Source organism: Pleuronectes platessa, chromosome 4 (genome assembly GCF_947347685.1).
Source record: "Pleuronectes platessa chromosome 4, fPlePla1.1, whole genome shotgun sequence".
NCBI classification, from domain to species: Eukaryota; Metazoa; Chordata; class Actinopteri; order Pleuronectiformes; family Pleuronectidae; genus Pleuronectes; species Pleuronectes platessa.
Window position 1 is genome coordinate 11201039 of NC_070629.1, and position 23985 is coordinate 11225023.

The 23985-nt window shown below is 44.5% G+C and overlaps 1 protein-coding gene and 1 long non-coding RNA gene across 2 annotated transcripts in view; one reads left to right on the plus strand and one right to left on the minus strand.

Moving 5' to 3' along the window:
• Positions 1 to 23985, plus strand: part of hmcn2 (hemicentin 2) — a 45831-nt gene that overhangs the window by 14522 nt on the left and 7324 nt on the right. Inside the window, exons 21-65 of the mRNA XM_053420829.1 lie at positions 1118 to 1277; positions 1438 to 1597; positions 3866 to 3993; positions 4182 to 4430; positions 5804 to 5887; positions 7636 to 7827; positions 7923 to 8053; positions 8182 to 8326; positions 8793 to 8919; positions 9018 to 9175; positions 10012 to 10290; positions 10364 to 10506; positions 10892 to 11042; positions 11295 to 11513; positions 11617 to 11730; positions 12140 to 12327; positions 12421 to 12517; positions 13421 to 13582; positions 13694 to 13807; positions 14004 to 14200; positions 14867 to 14948; positions 15033 to 15164; positions 15265 to 15408; positions 15506 to 15665; positions 16143 to 16267; positions 16345 to 16528; positions 16635 to 16732; positions 16837 to 17115; positions 17194 to 17381; positions 17739 to 17820; positions 18335 to 18471; positions 18563 to 18704; positions 18798 to 18942; positions 19050 to 19174; positions 19339 to 19495; positions 19602 to 19723; positions 19805 to 19969; positions 20075 to 20182; positions 20295 to 20429; positions 20554 to 20688; positions 20855 to 21124; positions 21204 to 21394; positions 21486 to 21699; positions 22952 to 23086; positions 23189 to 23379. Coding sequence (XP_053276804.1) covers positions 1118 to 1277; positions 1438 to 1597; positions 3866 to 3993; positions 4182 to 4430; positions 5804 to 5887; positions 7636 to 7827; positions 7923 to 8053; positions 8182 to 8326; positions 8793 to 8919; positions 9018 to 9175; positions 10012 to 10290; positions 10364 to 10506; positions 10892 to 11042; positions 11295 to 11513; positions 11617 to 11730; positions 12140 to 12327; positions 12421 to 12517; positions 13421 to 13582; positions 13694 to 13807; positions 14004 to 14200; positions 14867 to 14948; positions 15033 to 15164; positions 15265 to 15408; positions 15506 to 15665; positions 16143 to 16267; positions 16345 to 16528; positions 16635 to 16732; positions 16837 to 17115; positions 17194 to 17381; positions 17739 to 17820; positions 18335 to 18471; positions 18563 to 18704; positions 18798 to 18942; positions 19050 to 19174; positions 19339 to 19495; positions 19602 to 19723; positions 19805 to 19969; positions 20075 to 20182; positions 20295 to 20429; positions 20554 to 20688; positions 20855 to 21124; positions 21204 to 21394; positions 21486 to 21699; positions 22952 to 23086; positions 23189 to 23379 — 7044 coding nt within the window. The remainder of the gene's footprint in view (positions 1 to 1117; positions 1278 to 1437; positions 1598 to 3865; positions 3994 to 4181; positions 4431 to 5803; positions 5888 to 7635; positions 7828 to 7922; positions 8054 to 8181; positions 8327 to 8792; positions 8920 to 9017; positions 9176 to 10011; positions 10291 to 10363; positions 10507 to 10891; positions 11043 to 11294; positions 11514 to 11616; positions 11731 to 12139; positions 12328 to 12420; positions 12518 to 13420; positions 13583 to 13693; positions 13808 to 14003; positions 14201 to 14866; positions 14949 to 15032; positions 15165 to 15264; positions 15409 to 15505; positions 15666 to 16142; positions 16268 to 16344; positions 16529 to 16634; positions 16733 to 16836; positions 17116 to 17193; positions 17382 to 17738; positions 17821 to 18334; positions 18472 to 18562; positions 18705 to 18797; positions 18943 to 19049; positions 19175 to 19338; positions 19496 to 19601; positions 19724 to 19804; positions 19970 to 20074; positions 20183 to 20294; positions 20430 to 20553; positions 20689 to 20854; positions 21125 to 21203; positions 21395 to 21485; positions 21700 to 22951; positions 23087 to 23188; positions 23380 to 23985) is intronic.
• On the minus strand, positions 10734 to 14088 carry LOC128438312 (uncharacterized). The gene is made up of 3 exons (XR_008338316.1): positions 13949 to 14088; positions 11485 to 11658; positions 10734 to 11000 (listed from the first exon to the last, which is right to left on the minus strand). It is a non-coding gene; the product is annotated as an uncharacterized LOC128438312 (long non-coding RNA).

The window sequence follows — 23985 nt, forward strand, 5'->3', positions numbered from 1 at the left end:
GATAAAAACCATGTTAAGCATGTTACAGTCAAACAAAAATGTCCAGGACTGTACTGGTGAGGGGATGTAGATTTAAGTTAACTATTAACATAATGAGCATGTGTATATTCATAGATGAATATACTCTCAACTTAACCTTCACTACTGTGAAGAATCTGGCTCCAAAAGACATCAAGAGATGGCAGATGGATATTCTGGCTTCATTTTTGTACAGAGAGACTAAATCGAGACATGTCATCCGTCTTTATTTAAAGTCATGCTAGCACCAAGACCCTCTGTTTATATCTGGTATCTTCGTGTTGGCAAATGGGCAAATTAGGTTGCAAAATTGCAATAAGATGAAAATTTACTATTTAAATTATTTTAAGTGCATTTGAAGGCTCTAAACACTATCTTCCATTCCACTTTTATCAAGCACTTGTAGCACGTATCACTTTGAATACAATTATTTGCATGACTATTGGCACATATATATAGCAAGTTTTTCCTCCTACACTTCTGTTTCTCAGATTTCCGAAACCAACAATAACAGTTGCAATCAGGACTGGGTGTAACCATGGCAACGCTACTTTATGTTGCCTGACTGTGAGAAATCGCAGTCTTTTATTGTACCTTAGAAATCTATTTAAAACCTTTCTTGCAGCAACTTCCAGTGAAAAGAGTGAAAAGGTTTCTTATCATAAGAAACTCAAAAAAAGGCAAACTGGAGACCAGATAATCAGTAATATGATCATTCTCTGCAAGCAGCTGTTTCCAAATGGTCATATATAGATAACTATATAATAAAGTTAGGCAGTGCAATCATTAAGAACAGTGATATGAATTTTCCAGAAAGAAATAAACAGCACGCTACCCTGCTACATTACGTCACGCTGCTGTTGTCGATTTTTTCTTCCTTGCTTTGCTTTTTTTTAAAAGCTATTTCATGTTCACAGCAAGTGTGTGTGCATCAGACCGCGTTCTCGTGTGCACGTAAACAGAGATACAGAGTGATGCTCAGTTATTACATTAGACATAAAAAGGTCTGGCTGTAAACCTCAAACTAAACTTGGTGTGCCTCCGCTATTGTATAAACAGTTTTTATCTGCAGTATAATGTTTCTGCTGTTCCTCTACAGGGGAGGCAGCCTGTGCTCAGGGACCGCTCCTCGCTTCAGTATGATCTTGATGGATACCTCCACATCCCCCATCCGACCATCGAGGATGCAGGTATCTACATCTGCACCGCCACCAGTCCCGTGGGCTACGCCAGCCGTGAGATCCAGCTCAGTGTCAACAGTAAGGACGAATAAATGTTTTTCACAGTCACCCAAACATAGCAGGCCCTGACCCATGTCTATTAATATTCACGGATCAAAAAATCCTTTTTGGAGAAACAAAGCAGTTTGATGAATGCGCCTTTTGGAGTTTTCTTAAAACTTCTTGCCCTCTTCCCTAGCCATGCCCACAATAATGGGTGTGAGCGACCATGACAACAAAGTGAAGATGACAGCAGAGGTGGGAACAGAGGTTGTTCTTCCGTGCGAGGCCCAGGGGAGTCCATCCCCACTCGTCATATGGAGCAGAAACGGGCATCCCATCCCCCCCGTCACAGCTGGGTAAGAGGAAGTCATACGTCACTCTGGCGACGATGCTGTAAAATGAGTGAAACATCATGTAACAACAGACTGTCCCCTTCCCTCTGACTTTAGCTAACGTCTGACTCAGCTTTTAAAAGAGCCTCTGACTGAAGCTGGCTGCAAGTCAGAGCTGCTGCACATGTCTGGAGTTTATTTGCTGATGCCTCGTGAAGGGCAGTTAGACAGAGGCAGCTACAGTCTGTCGCTGAGCTGTGTGCAGCCTAAACTGAGCAGGAACATCTGGTCCCTCATGGTTCACTGACTCCCAGCTTTCATGTGTGGTCACTGTGGGTGCAGACAGGCCGCCTGAGTCGAGACACAGAGGATGGATGACAGACACACACGTTTTGGGGCAGACACCAGACTGAATGGTTTTGGGTTGATAGAAGAAAGATGGAGGAGGGGGGTGGGGGGGGGGGGGGGGGGAATTGAAGAGGGGAGGAAAACGAACTGACAGAGGAAGAGATACAAGCCCCGTCTGCCTGATGTTTGAACTCCCTGGGGTGCTCCAGTAGTAAAACAACATGCTGACTCTTTACTGGTCCTGTCTGATGAGAATAACACATCTCTGTGAACAACCCCCACATAAGCCCCGTGCTTTGCATATGCAGGACGGGCGGATACAGGCAGGCCGTGTAAAGGGAGATTCATTCCCTCCAGCTACACTCAGAGGGGTGTGGGTCAGAGGAAGTGACCAGAGGGCAGTGATTGTTGAAATAACCGACATCAGTGGGTGGTGAGGTTTCTGTCATCGTCATGCATTTAGCCCAGTCATATCAAAAAGAAACTCGCTTGGGTCACTTCAGGCTTAATCCTGATGAGGCCAATTTGTCCCTGTTAGTCTTTGTGTCCGACTGTGTAAACAGATGACTTGACACCAGAGTGGGGAGTGATGGATGGCTAAGAGGGGGGGTTTACTTCTGGTGTGCTCGAGCTTGTTGTGTTGGTCTTAACCGTGAAGTAGCGGCGTCGCAAGCTGACCGCTGCAGAGGCAGTCGTTTGGTTTTGGTCTTGAAAGTTGCTGCCTCTCCTAAGACTTGTTTGAGGAAGCGGGGGAGCGACATTACACCACATGTGCGGCTGAAATAGAGAGCTCTTTGTGCTTCTAGCTCATTTCCACTCAAACACAAACATGTTATTGTTATAATTCGGTTACTTAGCAGACACACTTATCTAAGATAAATCATAGAGGCGTGTTTATATCTGTGCATATTATTAATTTACACAGCTGGATAGCCTCTCGTGCAATTCAGGCTACCAAGCAGGCCTCGAACATTGACCTACATTTAAATTCTTTACCCTACTTGTAACTGTTGTTTCTGGAGACGACGGCCGTGTATATGATGGCCATATCTACATGTGTTCACTTGTCCCTGTCTGTGCCAAACTTATAGAGTTACTTTGCGGCACAATCAGGCAGGCGCTCTGAATTTCAATGACCCAAAGTTCCTTAGTAATAAATACGTAGTTTCTGCAAACATCAATGTTCCCAACAGGACAACACACATTGCATTTTATTGGCCTATGACCTTTCCCACACTGACATCAGGCCAAACTCTGGCTGCCCCTTTACTCCATAATTACCTCGGACAATAGTAATTGTTAAAGTAAAAATTCACTGGACAGATTTTGAGTCACTGGCTAAGGTCCAGATTCCACTTATTGCTGTTGACAACTTTCATCCATCACGGATCCATTTTATTTTAATGCTACCAAACCAAACAAATGAAAAAATACCATCAACAGCTTTGAAATATATGTCCATCCATTTACTGATGTCATAATATTGGACAGTTTAGAATTGTGCCCCAGTTCTTTAAGAAATGCTAAGATTTTCTTGAAATTATTTTTTACATCAGTTATTATCTTCATTAACGAATCTAAGGCAGCAGATTTAACTGATATTCCTGTTTCATAAAGTCATCTTCTACCACAATAGTAACGGAAACAAAATTTTCAAACTCATCCTCATAGTCAGGGTTGATATAACAATGCACATCAGTGACACATACACATTAATATTGGCTGCCCGGTACTGTAAACACTGGAGAGCCTGTGTAAATATTTCACTCTTTGTTCTCTCATATAGATGTAAACATGCTTCACCATGTAAATAGCAGACATGGGGAAAATATTGATTGGAAACAGGAGCACCTCTTCTCCAAAACACAGCGGTTGTAGATCTTCAGTGACTCATGACTTGTGTTTTCTCCATCTCTTTGCCCTGCACCCCGAACCACTCCCCAGGTTCACTGTTTTGCCTTCGGGCTCTCTGAAGATCACTGACGTGCGCCTGATTGATAGTAAACTCTACACGTGCACAGCAGAAAACCCAGCGGGCAACGTGTCCGTAAGCTACAATTTACACATTCAAGGTAACTCTGCAGGGCTTTATTACAAACTTTAAACTTTTTAAAAACCTTAAAACTTCAAAAGGATGTAATGTTGCTCGACTCCACATGAAAACATCCCTTCTAACATATGTTAAATATGTGAGATATGTATGTAGGCTTGTAACAGATGTGGGGAGAGGTGCATTTACGATGTTTGATTTTGTCCTCAGCTAAGCCCAGGATTCAGCCGGCGCCCTCCCTCCTGAAAGCCCTGATTGGCCAGACAGTGACTCTGCCATGTGTGGTCCAGGGAGAGCCGAAGCCTGAGGTAACTTGGTTTCATAATGGGCTTCCTGTTGGGGTCAACACGACGCCCCTCAGGATCCAGCAGGTCAAACTCGCTGACCAGGGCACCTACCAGTGTGTGGCCAGGAACAGTGCAGGAGAGGAGACCCTGGAGATCAAGCTGGAAATTCTTGGTGAATATCAACAGTTCTGCTCTTCAAACCGCGGATGTTCCCTTTAAGAATAAGCAGAACAAACCTTTGCAGTATATACAGTATGACGTGAATCCTGATTTGTATAACCATTATCTAGCAGTGCCCATATGAACATGTAAATTCTTTTACAGTGTCCCAGTTTCAGGCGCTCTCTCTGTGAGGAGAGGAGTATTCTCTGGGGGTACAGTAGCTCCATGCTGAAAGAGGATAAAGGCCTGTTATACCAGAAAATAATTGTTTGTTCTGACAGCCACAAAGGAAAGCAGATGTGATACTGTGTCAAAACAGAGATAGTGACCCACATTTTCAGACTGTCTCTTCTGGAAGACGTTCAACAAAAAGTATCAGAAATAGTTTGGACAGGGAATGACAAAAGGGAGCTAGAGAGTGTTCAGAGTTCAAACCCTTGCGCCTTCCTCACCTTCGCAAATCTGGTTAACCACAGTGTGAAATGGGGGGGGGGGGGGGGGTATCTCTATCAGTTTAGGGAAGTTAAAGAAGTGTTCGGCCACCATGGGAGGAGACATTGTCCAAAGCCATGTGACCATCTGATAAGCAGTTGTAATTTCCTCCTGAAGCTGCACTTAAAGCCTCAGCGAGACAGTTGTGTACAGCTGTGCTGAATCAAACCTTCTTCATATCAGTCATGGGATGCTGCAGGCCTCTATTCTTAGTCCATTCATATTTACACTATTCAAACTCTAAATAACATTATTCTTGTTAATCAGTCCTTCAACATCCTCTTTTGTAGAAAGGATAAACATAAGCAGCTCTGGTATCCCAGACCGCCTCTGGTTCTTTCCTGTTGTTCAAACTTCATCAGAAAACTTGTTTTACATCAGATCAAATACATTATGTACTTAAATGAAGATTTCAAATGTTTTTCACCAAATGTTTTTTATAACTTTGATTTGTTCCATTATCCTCCGTTTTCCGTCGGAGGGAAGGAAATCTTGATCTAAAAGACTAACTAATTAGACATCAGCCTGACTGTTAGTCTTAGAGGTTGATTTAGGTTCTCTCTTGTTGTCAGAGGTTATCTTGGCTTTATGGTCAAGGATTTGATTTTAGCAAGTCTGACTTCTGAATCAGAGATTTGAGGCAGAACAGTGTGAAACCAAGAGCCTCAGGCTGATATTAACTGATGTTTAATTCAACCTGTGAGAAGTCTTTAATCTGACACCTACAACCGACCCTCACACCCGGAGCTCTTATACTTACAGTAAATACCCACACTGGAACGTTTATTAATAACTGATACTCATTATCCTTTCAATTTACTGCTGCTGTGTGTTTCGACCGCCCTCGCTCTTTGAACCAGCATTTACCATGGTTTTTTTATGTCCTCATAGAGGCCCCATCGTTTGCAGAACCTGGAGATGCCGTCATGGAGAAAGTAGCCAACAGCAAGGTCATCATCCTCTGTCCCGCCGAAGGTAAGAAATGATTCATGGATGAGTCAGCCTCAGTCAAACTGAAAAGAAAAGGGTGATGGCAGGTCTGGTGTTTGGAAAAGTTGCAATTAAAACTGACTTTTTTCAGTTTTAAGAACAGCCGGAAAGGGATATGTCTTTTTATAGGTTTGTTTTCATGACACAGCAAAAGAAAATGTTATCTAAAATGTAGGACGGAGGTGTATTTGTGGTCCATCAACGAAATGTTTTTTGTTACCGCAAACTTTAAGTTGTCGAAAGGGGAAAAAACATCCTTTCCATCTTTAAAGGATGAGCCGCTTTTGATCGCAGCACCTAGAGATATGCTGTTGTCTATCTATTTTAACATCTGAGTGCAAACACGGTGGCATCCTGGAGGGTTGTTTAGGACTCAGAACACAGTGAGAGCTTGTGTGTGTCTGTACATGCACCGGTGGATACTCACCCTCAGAAAGCCTGTGCATACAGGTATGTTTGTGTGGAGCCATGCCATGGTAACAAGCTTGGCGAGAGAAGGTGAAGACTGTGTCTAATGTGGAGCAACAGCTGGAACATCAGTCCGCCTGCTGCCTCAGTGAGCCACATCTGCTTTCCTCTGCGTCAGGGCCTGCTGGGAGAGGAATCCTAATTACAGGCTGCTGCTGGCAGATAAAGGACAGGGATGTCTTAGGTGCACCATGAAGCACAGGAAGTGGAAGATGAAGCTGCACGAGCCCACCTTCCATCCAAGTCACACTGGCAGGCAGGCAGGCTGTACCAGACCTCAGAGGTCGCCACGTAGAAATGCATGACTCTCTCCATGCTGTAGAGATGCAGCTTGCACCAGGAAACAAGGACCCCCTCATTGTTCTCTAAAGATCTGTCTGCATGTAGGAGATAAAGCGCAGCCTCTGCCAGAAGGATATTATTAATTCACCAACGAGTGCAATTCATTTGATAGAGCTAATTATTTGAGAAACACACAGAGATAATCTGCCACTTTGTGAGCCCCAGAAAATAAATTTAGAGTCTGCTAATGAGATCTATTAACATCTAAATCACAACATCTGTCCATATTTCCTCCCTGAAATGAGATAATGAATTTTCGTCAGAGCTTCTTAACTCTGAACATGTGTTCAGAGAGGTTACCCTCACCTTTGGTTGCGCTGCATCTTCTGTAGTTTTAGTGTGTTTTGGATTGGGGGATGGGTGCTGTGTTTGATTCTCCTACCCCCTCTTTGGTGTGTCTGTTAGTCACACTGCTGTAAATACACAGACAGTGGTGACCTTAACATGTTAGGTAACAGCATCCTCCACCTTCTGCCCCCATTCCACCTTTCCCTTCTCCACCAGTTTTCGTCCACCCAGTAATCCACAGCACACATCTGTTTCAGGCTCCTGAGCACCAGTGTCTTTGAACTGCTCCGTCAACCACTCCCATTCCTAACAGTCACTCTCACCTGATAAATCTTGATGGCAGTATTTTAAATCTTGCATCTCTGAAGCATTCTGTGAACTACTTTTTTATGCGACTCTGACCTTGAAATCTTGAGCTCCCAGGTTACATGGACTCTAACCGTTTGGCAGGGTCCTGCCTGCTGTCCCACAGATAAATGTAGAGCTGGCTTTTTCTCGTCTTGGCCGCCTGCCCATTAGGTTCTACTTTAGCAAGGCACAAAGATGGAAGTAACTCTTTCTTTCTGTCAGACGTGATAAAAAAAGTTCCTTTTACACTTGCTCAGAATTACTTTTTCTTGTCGCCTCACCTGCAGGTTCACCTCGCCCCAAAGTGCGCTGGTTCAAGAACGGCCTGGAGATACATCCGGAACAATCAGAGTTTTCTGTGGCGAGGGATGGAGCGCTTGTAATTAGCACAGCATCTGCCAGCCACAGCGGGGATTTCAAGTGCATGGCAACCAATGAGGCGGGCTCTGTGGAGAGAAAGACGAGGCTGAAAGTAAATGGTAAGAATTTTGGTGTTTTCTGTTGTGTTAACCAATTACATGGCAGCATGATGACAATACAATTCATGCCTGTTTTTTTCCCTTTACTGTTTTAGTTCCCCCAGAGATCCAAAAGGATAACCAGCCTCTGAACCTCACTGTCACCTTGAAGCAGCCTCTCACTCTGGGCTGTGATGTCTTCGGAATCCCCTCCCCAACCATCACCTGGACTAAAGATGGTCATCCTGTGAGTTTGTATTTCCAAATTCAAATTAAGAATAGCACTGTACAGTCTATCTTGTTGAAATCTAGCTATATAATGCCACCAAGTGGTTGTCATTGTAATTACAATGTGGCTGCTTTCTGTACTTGCAGGTGAACAGTCCTGGGGTATATCTGCAGAATGGAAACAGGATGCTGAGAATCTACAGAGTTCAGCCTGATCATGCAGGACAGTTTGCCTGCACGGCTAAAAACTCAGCAGGAGAGGCCAGGAGGGAGTATAATATAGTGGTGCAAGGTGAGCTCATCAAACAGCTTTCAAACCGGTGTTTGAACGACACAAGAACTGAGTGGAGAAAAAGACAGATGCAAGAATACTTACCACATTAAGTAGAGAATTAAAAGGGATATTTGTCTTGTCATCAGTGGATTAAAATCGCCTGGAACAGCAGTTTAAAGCTCTCAAAGAGCTTAAACTCTCTGATTAAACTTTAATACTCGTTGTAGCAAACATTCCAAAAGTTGACATCCCAAATCTGCTAACACTAACCATTAATGCAAGTGCTCACGTCCTCATTAACCACTAAACTGGTGTGAGATGTTTTTTTGTCGCAACAGTAACAATGAATTTAAATTGATCTGTATTTCATTCAGTATTTTGAGTTTTGCCATAAATTTCTTGATGTAAATTATATACATATAGGTGCATCTGTGGTAGAGTTCCACCTTTCTTCTTCTTGACCAGTTCCATCTTTTCTTCCCAGCTCCTCCAGTGATTTCAGGAACGTCCCGACTACAGGAGTTAACCGTGGTGCTTGGACAGGAGGTCGATTTTCAGTGCAGAGTCAGCGGACAACCACCACCCAGAGTGGAATGGAGCCGCGATGGAGAGTAAGCATCACTTGAACACACTTATTGATCATCGGCACACAGAGGATGGACAATTTTCTGGCAGTGATTTGATCTTCCATTCTTTCCTCTCTCTGCAGGGTCCTGTCCCGTGACGGAGACCCTCACGTGGAGTTTCTGGAAGATGGCCAGTTGCTGAAGGTGAAGTCAGTCAGACTGAGGGACCAGGGGATTTACCAGTGTCTGGCCAGTAACAACGCAGGAACTCAGATGCGCCAGTTCAGACTCACAGTGCAAGGTCTCTGCTTTTCTCCTGACTTTATCTAAGACACATAAAGCTAATTCAACCACTCTGACCTGAAATCAGCTTGTGTATTCTTTCTACTGAAGAAAGAAAAAGAAGGAAATAGATCTGAAAATCCAAGGTTATCTGCATACTGACTTGACTTAATTTCTAAAGGTCTTGTAGACAATGTTCAGACCTGGTATCAACATCTGTCGTGAGCGATCCGATCACAAGTGGTCAGGTCTGAACCCACCTAAATGTGATAATGGTTTCTGAGGTGTGATCATTCAAACCACATTGGGAGGTCTTGGATGCATGTGGCCACATTCCTTTGACATCTGACACATCTGTAAACTCACACTGGGTAAAAACAACAACATTTGGTCTTTGCAAACACAAATGATGTAATTATTTGCATATATAGTGGGTGAGTGAGATTTGGTCACAAGAGACACATTCAGGACTCATTTTAATACCAGGTGTGAACAAACGTACTTAATACTGGCCACTTGTAATGTTAATTCCACGTCTGAACGGGGCCGTAGGAGCAGTGATCTTTTCAGAATAAAATCACATTTATTTCATGTTAAGACTTAGCATCTAAGGCATGACACACTGCCTGGCGCATGAGCGCATACTGAATTCCCTTTGTGCATGCCAGTGGGGATTTATGTCAGCAAAGGAGTGTTTGCTCCAAGCTCCCAAACTAGTGCACACTGCATTTCTGTTTTAGAAATTCTCCTGCACAAACAGCTCAATCCCCAGAAGATCTGTTCATTTTGTGCTACAAGCCGGTGAAAATCTAACTAGCTGTTAAACATACATGTATTGTCTGTGTTTCTCCTCAGCTCCCCCGACCATCAAGGGCCCCAGTGAGACCTCAGAGGTGTCAGTGGTGCTGGGTTTCCCCACAGTCCTCCCCTGTGATGTTGAGGGCTCACCAACGCCCAGCATCACCTGGCTAAAGGACAACCAGCCCATAGTATCCAGTCCCCAGCAGACCTACACCCGCAGTGGGCAGGCCCTGCGACTGGGCTCGGCCCAGGGAGACAGCACGGGACTCTACACCTGCAGGGCCACGAATCCTGCGGGCACAGCCATCAAGCACTATTCTGTCAGTGTCCTGGGTAAGACACATCTGCACCACTCACACATTAAAGTGGCTGAGACAGTACTTTTACTGATTAATCTTTTATTCAGTCCCACCACAGATAGAAGGCGAATCCACATCTTTGAAGTTCGGTGGTCAGGAGGAGAAAGTCCGGATCAACGGGAGCTTAACTCTCTCCTGCTTATCCAAAGGTTTCCCTGAGCCCAAGGTCAATTGGTATAAAGATGGACAGGTTGGTTTTCTTGTCTCTATTAGCCTCTACTGGCAACTAGTGCAAATTACATCAAGCTTAACAGATTTTACATCCTCTTGCACAAGCCACCTCCACTCTCTCTGATTAAACATCATGATGTAATAACACTGTATCAATGCTGCTTTGTTTATACAACTTTTTGTGCCTGAGCTACTGTATCAGTCTGAGCACCTTCATTTGTACATGTGCAGAATATATGAGTGCATTATGAAAATAAGGTGTCATAAATCCAGACATTTAAATCACCACTGATACCTATTGACAACATTTTTTGAAGTATGGAAATCTTAATGCCTAATGTGGAGATAGTGTTTTCTACACACAGTATTTCACCTTTTATCTGATGCATTTTGTTTGTCTTAAGTTGCTGATTGGAAACGTCCATGCTGGCATCCAGGAGAGCGGCCATTTCCTCCACATAGACAACGCCCTGATGTCCCATGAGGGCCAGTACACCTGTGTGGTCACCAACTCTGCAGGGGAGGACAAGAGAGACTTTCATGTCAACATTCAGGGTGTGTTCGGTTAAATGAGAGTTCAATCAGGAGAGACTTTGATTCAATGTTATTGACATGCACACAGAAAGTGATTTTATAGTCTTTAGGCATTTTAGACCCCTATGGGATTTCACCAGGATTAGGAGATGGTGAAGCTGAACGTAGTAGAGGAATTGCACTACATTTGATGTTAATATTTGTATTCTTAACAAAAGAATCTTGTGAATCAATAGAAAGCAAGCTGACTCAAACATTCCATTGTCTTGCCAGTTCCTCCGGTCTTCCACCGGTTGACTAACAGAGAAGCAGCCTGGGGTCTGGGACATGAGGATGACAATAACAACGAGGACATGGTAGAGAAGCGGGAGGTGGTCCTGGGTCATCCAATCAGCTTGTCCTGTGAGAGCAATGCAATCCCCCCACCAAAGCTCAGCTGGTATAAAGATGGAAGAAAACTCACCTCTGCAGATGGGGTGGTGCTACTTCCAGGTAGAGTCTCATTCCTGTGTTAAAGCCTGTGGCTGTGATTTGTGAGTGAGGAGTCATAGTCACGGATGAATCTGCTGATGTATGCATGGGTTTGACCTTTCAGGTGGACAGGTGCTACAAATCCCCCGAGTGCAGAGAGAAGATTCTGGAAAATACACATGTCAGGCTGTGAATGAGGCAGGAGAGGACCACATGCACTTTGAACTGGAGATTCTGGGTAAGAAAGTTCATCAATACATCAGACTTCATTTGTGTTCTCCTACAAACAATAAAGACAAAGTGTTTTTCAGAACCAACCATCCACGTGCAGTGCAAGACAGTATTAACAGGCACTGAGGAAAAACAATTGTAAATCTCATAAATATGAAATTTGAGAATGCTAAAAGCTGCTCAAAAGGGGATATTAGAGGAATAAATAAAACAGAGATACAAAGTACAATATTAAAGCGAAAACAATTAATATGAAAATAATTTGAATAGAATAAAACGATAAATTGTATCTGTAAAACTGTCTAAGATTTATGAATAAGCAGAGATAAATATGTTGATTTTCTTGGTAATCAAACTTGACACGGGTGGAAATAAATTGATTATCTGACTAGATCTCTTGTGTTTTGCCTCCTCAGTCCCTCCTGTGATCACGGGAGCATTGGAGGAGTTCATGGAGGAGATGGGAGCAGTGGTCAACAGCACTGTGGTCCTCCACTGCGACGCTGCTGGACAGCCTGCTCCTGTCATCTCCTGGCTGAAAGATGGACAACCGCTGCACAGAGACACACTGCACCACATCAGTGAGGATGGGACCCAGCTCCAGGTCAGTTGTTGTTCACATGTACACAATCACCAGTAAACAGATCCAACTGTGAGGTGTGACCTCAAAGAATAACACTCAAATCTCATCTGACAGCTCCTCAGTGTCCAGGTTTCCGACATGGCTGGGTATTTGTGTATCGCTGAGAACAAGATTGGAACAGTGGAGAAGTTGTTCAGTCTGACAGTGCAAGGTAAGAAAAGAGCTTTACCCCCTTCTCTGGATATTCTGAAGAACATGTAATCATCCACTCATCCATTATCTACACTACTGAACTTTTGAGGGTTGTGAGGGACTGGAGTCAATCCCAGATGCTATCGGGCAAGAGGTGAGTACACCCAGGTCGATGTCAGCATATGGTGGGGGTGACACAGACATCCACCATCCATCCTGAGTGATCAGATCATAAGTGGTCAGCACTAAGTACAGGTGTGAACGCACCCAAAGGCGTCCTTAATGTGTCCTGACATCTGATCCCTCAGACCACATTTGGAGGTGTCCTTGGTCACATAAGTGGGACCTCCAACTCAGCTGATGGCCACCGACCAACCAGTTTCACAATGAATCAAGCATATTTACTCTTCTCTGTGCTCATACGCTGATTTGTTTGTGGCCACTGCCCCAATATCAACAATGATCACTACATAATGATTGATAAGTCTCTTGGTAAAATCTGACTTCACAGTAACACAGCTGCAAGAAATTCCTTCAGCCCCTCCTGACTCCCCTCTCTATACCGCTCTCTCCTGTAACGACACGGACACAATGACAACGGACACATCTGTAAACTCAGACTGTGTAAAAAAAAAAACGTCAGGAACAAAAAGGATGAATGTGATTATTTGCATATAGAAGTGACAAGTGAGGAACACTCAGGACAGGATTCCAATGCCACTTGTGATTTCTCAGGATGGATTTTAATACCAGATCTAGACATGGCCAGAGACAAACAACCACTCACGCTCGCATTACCTCCTACAAACCATTTAGAGGCTCCCATTAACCAAAGCAGTAGGTCTTTGGACTGTGGGAGGGAGCCGAAGTACACAACTCCTGCCCTCGACTTGTAGAACATAACTGTTGTATTCTCTTCCAGTGCCTCCGAGAATAATTGGCAGCAAGGAAGAGGAAGTTAGTGTGATCGAAGGCCACATGGTGTCTTTGCTGTGTGACGTCCAAGCGTACCCTCCTCCAGAGATCACCTGGACCAGAGATGGAGAGGTCCACTTGATTGGCAACGGCATCAACATCCTGCCAGGTCAGCACTCGGCCACGTGCAGACAAATAATTCTTTTTACAGGAGAATTTTCTTGTTTGAATAAAGATCAAGCAGTGATATTATATCCTGTATTGTTCTTTTGTGTGTCAGGCGGCCAGATGCTACAGTTGACCCGGGCGAGACTGGAGGATGCCGGGCAGTATGTCTGCACAGCCACCAACTCAGCAGGCCAAGACCAGAAGAATATTCTCCTGAGTGTTTACGGTGAGCAAACACATGGTGACACATCTGCACAATTCAGCTACATATATATACAGATGATCAAATCTCATAACACTGTCTGGGCAAAATATCTGTTTACCCCAGGCCAGCTGTGAGCATGCATAGTCCAGAAGTGAATCATACCAACTCTGAATGAATCAAATGAGATCATGTCCTCTGTGTATCTGCCAACCAACAGTCCTGCCCACCCTGAAGCCCCGACTTGATACGGAGTCAGACTTGGTTACCCCTCAGGTCGGCTCCTCTGTCACACTGAGATGCGAGGCCCATGGTGTTCCCGAGCCTGAGGTCACATGGTATAGGAACGGGCTGCAATTGGCTGCAGGGAACGGACTGAAGATGGATCGTCACCAGCTGGAGGTCACAGGAGTTCAGGTCGGGGAAAATGTTACATCATACACGTTTGAGGCAGCAAACAAAACAATAAAAAAAGTTTTTGGGAGTGCCTTTTGACAGGGGTCACATTTGATTTCCAGCCTTTACTTGTGCAACAACAATGTGCAAATGCCTGAAAATAATGTACCAATAACAAAAACAGCTCGTTATTTAAAGATTATTAACAAACATGACCCTAGTCGCCTTTAAAAGGTAAAATTTAAAGAAGTTAGTGTAAAAGATACTGAACCAAATTTACAGAAGCACAAACATAAGACACAAAAGTATTTTTAGTGTGGCCTATCTTAAAAAATGAAAGTACCTGTTGACCTGCAACTTTTGTACAGAACACATTTTGAGGCCATAGCCGCAAGCTGAAACCTATACTGTGTCAACAGCTGTTACAGAGATATGGGGATCCTAAAATGCTTTTGTCCAGGAGATTTAGAGTTTTCAAACAAGTTGTCAAAGTTGTATAAATACGTGAAATAGTAAAATAGTGCTACCAGGGCCACAGTGGCCCACAGGCGGAAGAGTGTATTTTAAAGCGTATTAAAAAATAAATATATATATATACAGACTAAAAAAGAGTGGGTGAGCAGGAGACATAGCTGCATATGTGACAAGACACCCGTCACCAAAACAACCTTCTTCTTTGGCTTCTAGATGACAGATGGTGGCACCTACACTTGCAAAGTGTCCAACATGGCGGGACAGGTGGACAGGACATTCAGACTGACGGTTCATGGTGAGAATACCTTTGCTGTGTTCTCAAAATAAAAAAAGGTTCTCTAAAAGACAGTAATTTTATCCTACAAACATATTTCCACAGTGCCACCTGTCCTTGCTGGGTCTCTCCAGGAGTCTCTAAACTACACCCTGGGCTCCCATGTAGGGCTGATATGTGAGGCCACAGGGGTCCCTGTCCCCAGCATCACCTGGCTCAAAGATGGAGCACCTATTGGTAAGATAACAGATAAAAGATGTACAGAATAACTGAGGAAATGGGAACAATAAGGACTTGGGCGTGACAGCTTGTGTTTGTCAATACGTTTGCTGTCCAGAGAGCAGTCTGCAGTGGCAGTGGTCCGTTCGAGGGAACCGACTGGAGCTGGGGCCTCTCACTTTGTCACATGCTGGAACATACACCTGCGTGGCAAAGAACAGCGAGGGCCACACACAGAAGGACTACATACTCACAGTGCAGGGTAAAGAGCTCTCTGCAAAATAAGACACTTAACCTTGAGCTAACTGTACATGCTCTTTATAAAAGTGCCATTTAAGAGTAATCCTTGTCCTACTCAGTATCGCCCACCATCCTGGACTCTGACCACCCATCTGACCTGAGTGCACCCATGGGAGAGGAGCTGACCTTGGAGTGCAGAGCAACTGGAACCCCCACACCCCGCCTCAGCTGGCTGAAAGACGGAGTGACTTTAGAGGGATCGAACAGCCGTCACATCTCGTAAGTCATTAGCAGTTACTGCCAGCGCATGGAACAGTGTGAATTAATAGGTGTAAGAATTGTTCTGCATCAATCGATCAACACCCACCTCTAGAGGTTTAGGAAATTACAATATTAATCATCAATGTCAAAGATAATGTGCATGACAGAGGGATATGTGTACAGATGGAGTCGTTTATAATTCTTTGCCTAATTTCATCATGAGGAACATAAGAGCAGCTGCTTTACAGCTGTTCAGAAGCTTATTTGGTCATTTCAACGACAACAGCCAGAGACAACAAATGTCTGTGTGTATGGGGATGTACATGTGCGTGTGAGTGACTGTGAGAAAATCGTGGGATGATGATAATGATGGGAAATTGATTCAGCGATTCAGAGGGTGGGGTAGGCGTATAATCAATGCTAGGTGAAACAGGATGGCAAATGGCAACACATGGCATTAATGTGAAATCACGATGCGTCTTTGTAACCCGACAGTGTGACCCCTGATGGCAGCACGCTAACATTACTGAGGCTGAGTCCCGAGGATTCCGGGACGTACACATGCTTGGCTTTCAGCCCGGCCGGACAGGAAAGCAAAATCTACACCCTCTTTGTTTTAGGTCAGTTGGAACTTTTATATTTGTGCATCTTTGTTAGTCCTGAGTGATTCCCTTTAATCCAATATGACTTGCTGCAGTCCCTCCATCCATCTCTGGGGAGACCACTGTCCCCAAGGAGGTGCAGGTCACACAGGACAGCGCCGTGACTCTGGAATGTCAGGCGGCAGGAAACCCTCCACCTCAAATCAGCTGGCTGAGAAACGGACGGCCGCTGCTCCTCTCTCCCCGTGCACGCCTCCTCTCTGGTGACTCTGTGCTGAGGTCAGTTTAGACAAGGAAAGCTGAAAGAAAACGTGGTTGTTTTGCAAAGAGATTGCATGTTAATAAGTGGGGTAATGCTAAACGTCCCCTTTTCTTTATAAAATAGGATCTCTCCTGTGCAGCTGTCAGACTCTGGAGTTTACACATGTGTGGCACGCAGTCGAGCTGGACTAGCTGAGCTTAGCTATGACGTCCAGGTCCAAGGTACAGTCATAACATACCACCCAATGATTTCCGCAAGAGCTTTTACAGTTTAGCATTTTGGATCTGATGGTTTTCTACAGATGTTTTGTGTGTATGTTCCACAGTGCCTGCAGGTGTTGATCATGTGGAACCAGTGGAGCCAGTTACAGTCGTCCAAGGATCCTTGGTCACGCTAACCTGCGAGGCACGTGGGGTTCCCCCTCCCACACTAACGTGGATGAAGGACAGCCAGCCGCTGTCCCTTCACCGCAACCTGCTGCTGGATGGACAGGAGACGCGGCTGCAGCTTCCCGACGTGGGGCCCTCAGATGCTGGCCTCTACAGCTGCGTGGCCAGTAACCAGGCTGGAAGCAGCACAAAGAGCTTCAACCTCACCGTTCTTGGTAATTCCAAAAACAATCCCATACATTTAATTTAACTCCTTGTACAACTGACCCGACACATTCATTTCTCTAATCCAGAGCCTCCAAAGATTTCCAGCTCCAGCTCTCCAGAGCTGACCATAGCAGTGGACAGTCCACTGGAGCTGGAGTGCTCGGCTGTGGGCGTCCCATCCCCCACTCTCAGCTGGCTCAAAGATGGTCGTCCCTTAGAAGGAGCGGACATTGTTCAGCAGGATGGACACTTTGTCAGGATTAGCAAAGTTCAGGTAAATTACAAACTGAGGGCATGAGACAATACTGCAAAGTTGTTCAAATAATTTGATCATTTAGAATTGGTGATACAGGTGTAACTTTATGCCAAAGATAAACAATACAAATATTATCTTGTTTAAAGAAAAGACAAAAATACATTTATGCTTGATGCAGTTTACATTTGGGATTTAGATTATAGATAGATACATTTGAAGATGCTTAAAATGCACAAGCATTTGTCTGAATAGCCAGAATTTAGATGTTCTAACTAATGATAGACTGACATTTTAACAGCATTAGCTCATGTTAATACCTTACAGTTACTAGTTATGCAAGACCCACTCAAACTGATTAATACCATGTGTTTATAGGTGCAGGATGCAGGTCTGTACACTTGCTTGGCCAGCAGCCTGGCTGGAGAGGATGGAAAAAACCACTGGGTCAGAGTCCAAGGTGACAGCAGCTGTTCTTTTCTATGTCATCCTCACTTCTTCCCCCTGAGCTTGTGAACACCTGCGGTTTGAGCTGTGCTTTCAGAAGTACAAATCTGTGTCTGGACTAAAATAAAACAGTCTTTGTTTGGCAGCAAATTCCAGCTAAGGTGTTATCACACACATCATTTCTGGTTTGATTAATGCCAGAGTTAATTTGTTTTACACCATGCAGCCCCCTTGTTGAACGTCTGCACATTTGCTTTTAATAAAATTTGACACAGTAGTGTTTAGACTTATTAAACTGCTGAGGTTAATGCTCCACGTAAACTTAAGTGATTTGGGTAATCACGCACATCTTTATAAATTCTGCATTCCATTTCTAAAGTTAAGAATTTAAGTTTATCTGTTCAACAGGTCTTCTTTAGAATCTATCACATTTTTATTGTAATCACAATAATTCTGGTTTCACCACTGGAAACCTTTTGTAATTCACCTTAGAAAAGTTCATCACTTAATCTGTGTTTGTGTTTCAGTCCCCCCCACCCTCCTCGGCTCTGGTGATGTAAGAACATTGACAGTGCCAGTTAATGGACACCTGACCCTGGAGTGCCTGGCAGAAAGTGACCCCCCTCCTGATATAGAGTGGTACAAGGATGAGGCCAAGCTGCAGGTACAGAGTTGGTAAAAACACAGGTATTGAACTAAAGCCATCTCCTGACTCACACTTTGTCTTCTTTCTTGCCCTGCTCTAATGATATTAGCCAGGGGGTCGTATCCAGAGGCTGGCAGGGGGTCAGTACCTGGAGATACAAGAAGTCAAGCCGGACGACAGCGGCCAGTACAGCTGTGTGGTCACCAACATGGCTGGAAGCACCAGTCTGATTTTCACAGTGGAGATTCTGTGTAAGTCTGCCTGTCAGTAATCAATAGTCAAAAATATTTTTAACTTGTTAAACCAGGTCTTAACCAAATGGATGTCACTAACTACTCTTCTAGTGCCACCAGTAATAAGGGAGAGCAGTTCACTGGTGACCACCCATCTGGGCCAGGATGCCCGTTTACCCTGTGAAGTTGAAGATGACTCATCACCCACAGTCGTATGGAGAAAAGATGGCTTCACTGTGTCTCTAGATAACAAAAAGTATGTCAATTAACAATGGGTCAACCTGCCATATCGAAAGCAGACACAGCTTCAAACTTTGGTGCGTCTGTCCATCCATGCATCTTGTCATTGTGCATTTGTTTCAGGTATACGATATCAGAAGGCTCATTGCGTGTACACGAGGCTCAGATGAGTGATGCTGGTCGCTACTACTGTACCGTGTCCAACCAGGCGGGCTCGGATCACCGGGGGATTGATCTACGGGTGTTTGGTAAATCTAGCAAAGGAAAACAGTACTCCATGTGGTGTTTCCTTTCCATGTTTAAGGCACAGATATATGGTTCTGTCCCTGTGTTTGATTTTAGCGTAGTTTGACTTGTTTAAACCCAGATATCCTCTGTAATGCTGTAGCTAAAGCTGTCCTTACTCCTGCAGTGGGTCCTTCAATCAGTCCTGGTCCATTCAACATGACGGTGACCGCAGGGATTAGAGCTGTCCTGAGCTGTGAGATTACAGGTACACCTCCACCTAAGGTGTCCTGGAAGAGGAACGGCACTCCACTTGATATCAGTCAGCTGCCAGGCACTTACAGGTAAAGACTATGGCTGGATCCACTGTGTATACACAGCATGTGTGCATCACAACTCACTCAGCTGTAAAAAGTGTAAAAATTTAGGCAGTTTATCTTCTTTGTCCAGGAGTCTGTCTTCGGGGTCCCTTGTTCTTCTTTCACCGTCCACTGAGGATGAAGGTTACTTTGAGTGCACTGCCGTCAACGATGTTGGGGAGGAGCGCAGGGTCATTGAGGTCATTGTACAAGGTATTGAATTTTGTACTATAAGCAGACTGCAGAAATAATCTCAGCTGGCTCAGTTGATACATGTTCTATTTTCTCTTTTAGTCCCACCGACTATTGAAGACGATGTCACGACTGTGACGGCTGTGAAAATGTCTCCTGTGGTGCTGCCTTGTCACGTACAAGGACGTCCTCAGCCCACCATCACATGGACGAAGGGAGGCACCAAACTGGGCGCCAGAGGAGGAACTTACCGTGTCCTTCCCACAGGTAAGACAACATGTCTGAGCAGCTCTAGTCATCTGTTATTATTATACATCATGTACTAATGTGCAAGGACTATATTCAATTGTGTATCTCTACTCTTCTATTCAGGAGTGTTGGAGATTACTGCTGCAGTTCCGAGTCATGCTGGCAGATACACATGCTCAGCCCGCAACCCAGCCGGAGTGGCACACAAACACATGTCTCTCACAGTGCAAGGTGGGCTCTTAGGAACCAGCTGCAGGTCACTCTGTGAATGTTGTGTGTTGGAATTATTATAACAAAACATTTGGTAACATGTGATTATGTAACTGTTCCTCCCTGCCCGTAGAGCCTCCAGAGATCAGGCCAATGGCTGAGGAAGTACAGGTGGTGTTGCATCATGGGACTGTTCTATCCTGTGAGGCTCAAGGCTTCCCCAGACCATCCATCACCTGGCAAAGAGAGGGAGTTCCCATAGCAGCAGGTAACAATATATCAAATATCAGAACAGCTTTCTACACTCCATAGAAGATCGACTTTATCAAACTGATTAGTGAAGATTCTGTGGTCAGACTGTCCAGCGCTTGCAACTTTATGTTTTATCTTAGGTCACAGACTGGCTGTGCTCTCAAACGGAGCCCTGAAGTTCTCTCGTGTCACGCTTGGTGATGCGGGGACTTACCAGTGCCTGGCAAAGAATGAAGCCGGCTTGGCTGTGGGCAGGACCAAGCTAGTCCTACAAGGTAACATGCACAGATGTGAAGAAAGTGGTGAAATTATGCATCACAGTGGCATGGGCACAGAAACAAAACTCCCATTTCCATGTAACCAGTTGCTCCTAACTCCCTTCAAAGTAATTTTCGACATTGATAAATGAAATGAATAACTGTTCGCCACATATTTCTCCAGTTCCCCCGGTGTTGAGCATTCCTCGTGTGGAGTACACTGCAGTGCTGGGCCAGCCAGTCAGTCTGGAGTGTGCAGCTGATGGGCAGCCACAACCTGAAGTTACTTGGCACAAAGAGAGGAGGCCTGTGGTCGACAGCACACATATACGTATCTTTGCCAATGGAACTCTGGCAATTACTTCAACACAGCGCAGTGATGCCGGCCTTTACACATGTACTGCCAAAAATCTCGCAGGCAGAACCAGCCAGGACATGAGACTAGTTATTCAAAGTGAGTGAAGGATCTTCAAGATAGTTTAGTTGAGTTATAGGAGTAATATCATTTTTTTAATGATGAAATTTCATTTCAGTCCCGCCCCTGATTCCTCCTGCACAGACAGAGCTGTCAGTCATGCAGGGATTTCAGGCTCTGCTGCCATGTGCTGCTCAGGGTTCACCAGAACCCAGAGTGTCATGGGAGAAGGATGGTGCAATCATGGCCAACCGTCCTGGCAAATTCACTGTCCTGCGATCAGGAGAGTTGATAATCGAGAGAGCTGAGGTACGAGCCATAATTCTTCACTGCATTAACAACTTCATCTCTGTCCAAGTCTGCGGTTTTAGAATAAGCAGTGATTACTTTTTTCACACAGCCAGGGGATGCTGGATTGTTCACATGCATGGCCACCAACGCAGCGGGCTCAGTGAAACAAGACATCCGTCTGTCCATCAACATGAGGCCTGCCTTCAAGGAGCTGCCCGGTGACGTAACCCTGAACAAAGGACAGAGTCTGGCCTTGTCCTGCCACGCCCAGGGAACACCTTCTCCTGTCATCTCCTGGACTGTTAATAACTCCCCCTACTCAGGTATTGCTTTAAAATGTTACACTTCTACAGCAACACGTCTTTAGTTTTTCACGTTCATAAAGCTTGGTGCTAAGGTACTTAAAGGGGAATTCCAGAATTTTTCAAACTGATCCCTATTTTTTAAATGTGTGTAGGTCCAAGAAAGTTCCACTAAAAAGGACTTTTTCCCCCAATAAAAAGGCTCAAAATGCTATTCTAGGTTTTTGCCAAGAGTCTGGCAACATTAAACACGTCTCTCTCAACAAGATTTTACTGTATTCAATATATGGAGACAATCTTACCACAGTTAAGTCAGTCAAGCGTCTCGTATAACAAAGGTTACATATTTCTTATATAGCATTTCTTGAAGCCAATAACTTCAATCCGATTGGTCTTAGTCTCTGATCACACACCATGCAGACTGTTGTCCAGGCCAGAGATTTTTGCAGAGAAAAAGTGTTTCCTTGTATGGACACATGGTCAGTCTTGAGACAAGTAGCTTAACCTATATCATGTTTTTGACACAGACACCCCATAATGGAATTGCTGACAACACCAGAGAAAGAGGATTGTGTAATCATAGATCATTGTGAAATACATTTGGTTGAAGGATAACTAATGTCAAAAAACCCTTTCACTTCTACACTTCAACATCAGAAAAATGTTGCTCAAGTTGTTTCTCTCAGTAAATCCAAACAGATTTCTTCAAATCTCAATCACCCATTTAACGAGTCTTGTTTACTTATGTGAGCCAGAGTATGAGACAAAGAGCTCCTACAAATTGAAGAGAGCTAACGAGAACAAAGAGACAGAGACAGAGAGACAACAAGCAGGGGAGGTCACAAGACTTGAGAGTGAGACTTCTCATTGAGCAAGATATTTGTAAAGTTGCCAGACTCTGAAAGACCCAGAATAACAATTTTTGCCTTTCACTGGTTACTTAGTGAACATTTCGCTGAGTGTCACAGTTGCTTCATTAGATGACACTTTAGCGACTGCTGCCATGTCACAGCTCCTGGTGGAGGCGATCTACTGGGACTGATTCAAAACGTTTTTTGGAAGTATCCTTCATTTAGAAAGCAAAGGCCCACATCAGAATCAGAATCAGAATTCTTTTTATTGCCATGTATATTTGCACATACAGGAAATTGCCTTGCCTTGGTGTTACATGGAGAAGTACTGGAATTGTATGTAGCCCAGGACTGTGGGGTTTTGTTTCAACTGAATTCAAATGTAACCACTCCTCTGACACTTGTGATTGAAAATGTTCCAGGTGCCACTATAGATGAGGCCGGCAGGAGCTCCATCATCATGGACAACTTGACTACAAGTAATGCTGGGACCTATGTGTGCATTGCAGAAAACAGCGTGGGCTCAATCCGAGCGCTGTCATTTGTCCGCATTAGAGGTGAGTTTCTTGTCAAGAATCCATCCAGGCTGCTCATTTAATTTTCAACAGATAACCTTATCTTAGTTATATGTTGTACTACCCTGTGCTGTGTGCCTACAGAGCCTCCGGTGCTGAAGGGTGAAGCCCACATGTCTCAGACAGTCGTACAGGGTGGCTCGGCCATGCTGGACTGTCCAGTCCACGGAAACCCCAGCCCTGTGCTACGCTGGCTGCGGGATGGAAAACCCTTGCTGCGTTCCATCCGAATGCAGGCTCTTCTCAACGGATCCTTGGTCATTTACAGAATCACTGTAAATACAAAGTCTCCTTTCCTTCCTGCATTATACAGCAGAGCTCAAGTGTTATTCAGCAAAGTCACTCAAGTTTGAATGATGAAGCTCCCCTGAGCCCACTACTCACACACCATTTATTTTCATGTCTCGGAGAACAATGGAGCAGCCCTCATCCTTTCTGAGCTTCATCTGCAGTATCCTTAGGCAGAGAAACAGCGTGTGACTGTCCTGCAGCGTCGCGCTTCCACCTAAATCAGATTCACTTCAGTCAGAGGCTAACCGCATTAGCAACAGAGGGAGGGGATGAACAGCAAGCTGGATGTTCCCAGACTCTGCTCCTCTTTCCTCAGCCTCTAACCTCGTTAGGTCTCTAACTGCTGCTGTAATTGCAGAGCCTGCAGCTGAGACTTTCTCACAGACAGATCACTGGCCTTCCCACGGAGCATTCTAATGTGAAATTTCCTCTTCCTGGTCCAATAATATATTATGACAAACAGTTCAATATAACTAAAGTCTCAACTGCCCTGTAGAAAATGTCAGTTTTGTTTTTGCTGTAATTTTAACTGTCTTTAAACACAAAACTATAGATGAACAAAGGTTTGTGTGTCTGTCAGAGAATAATCA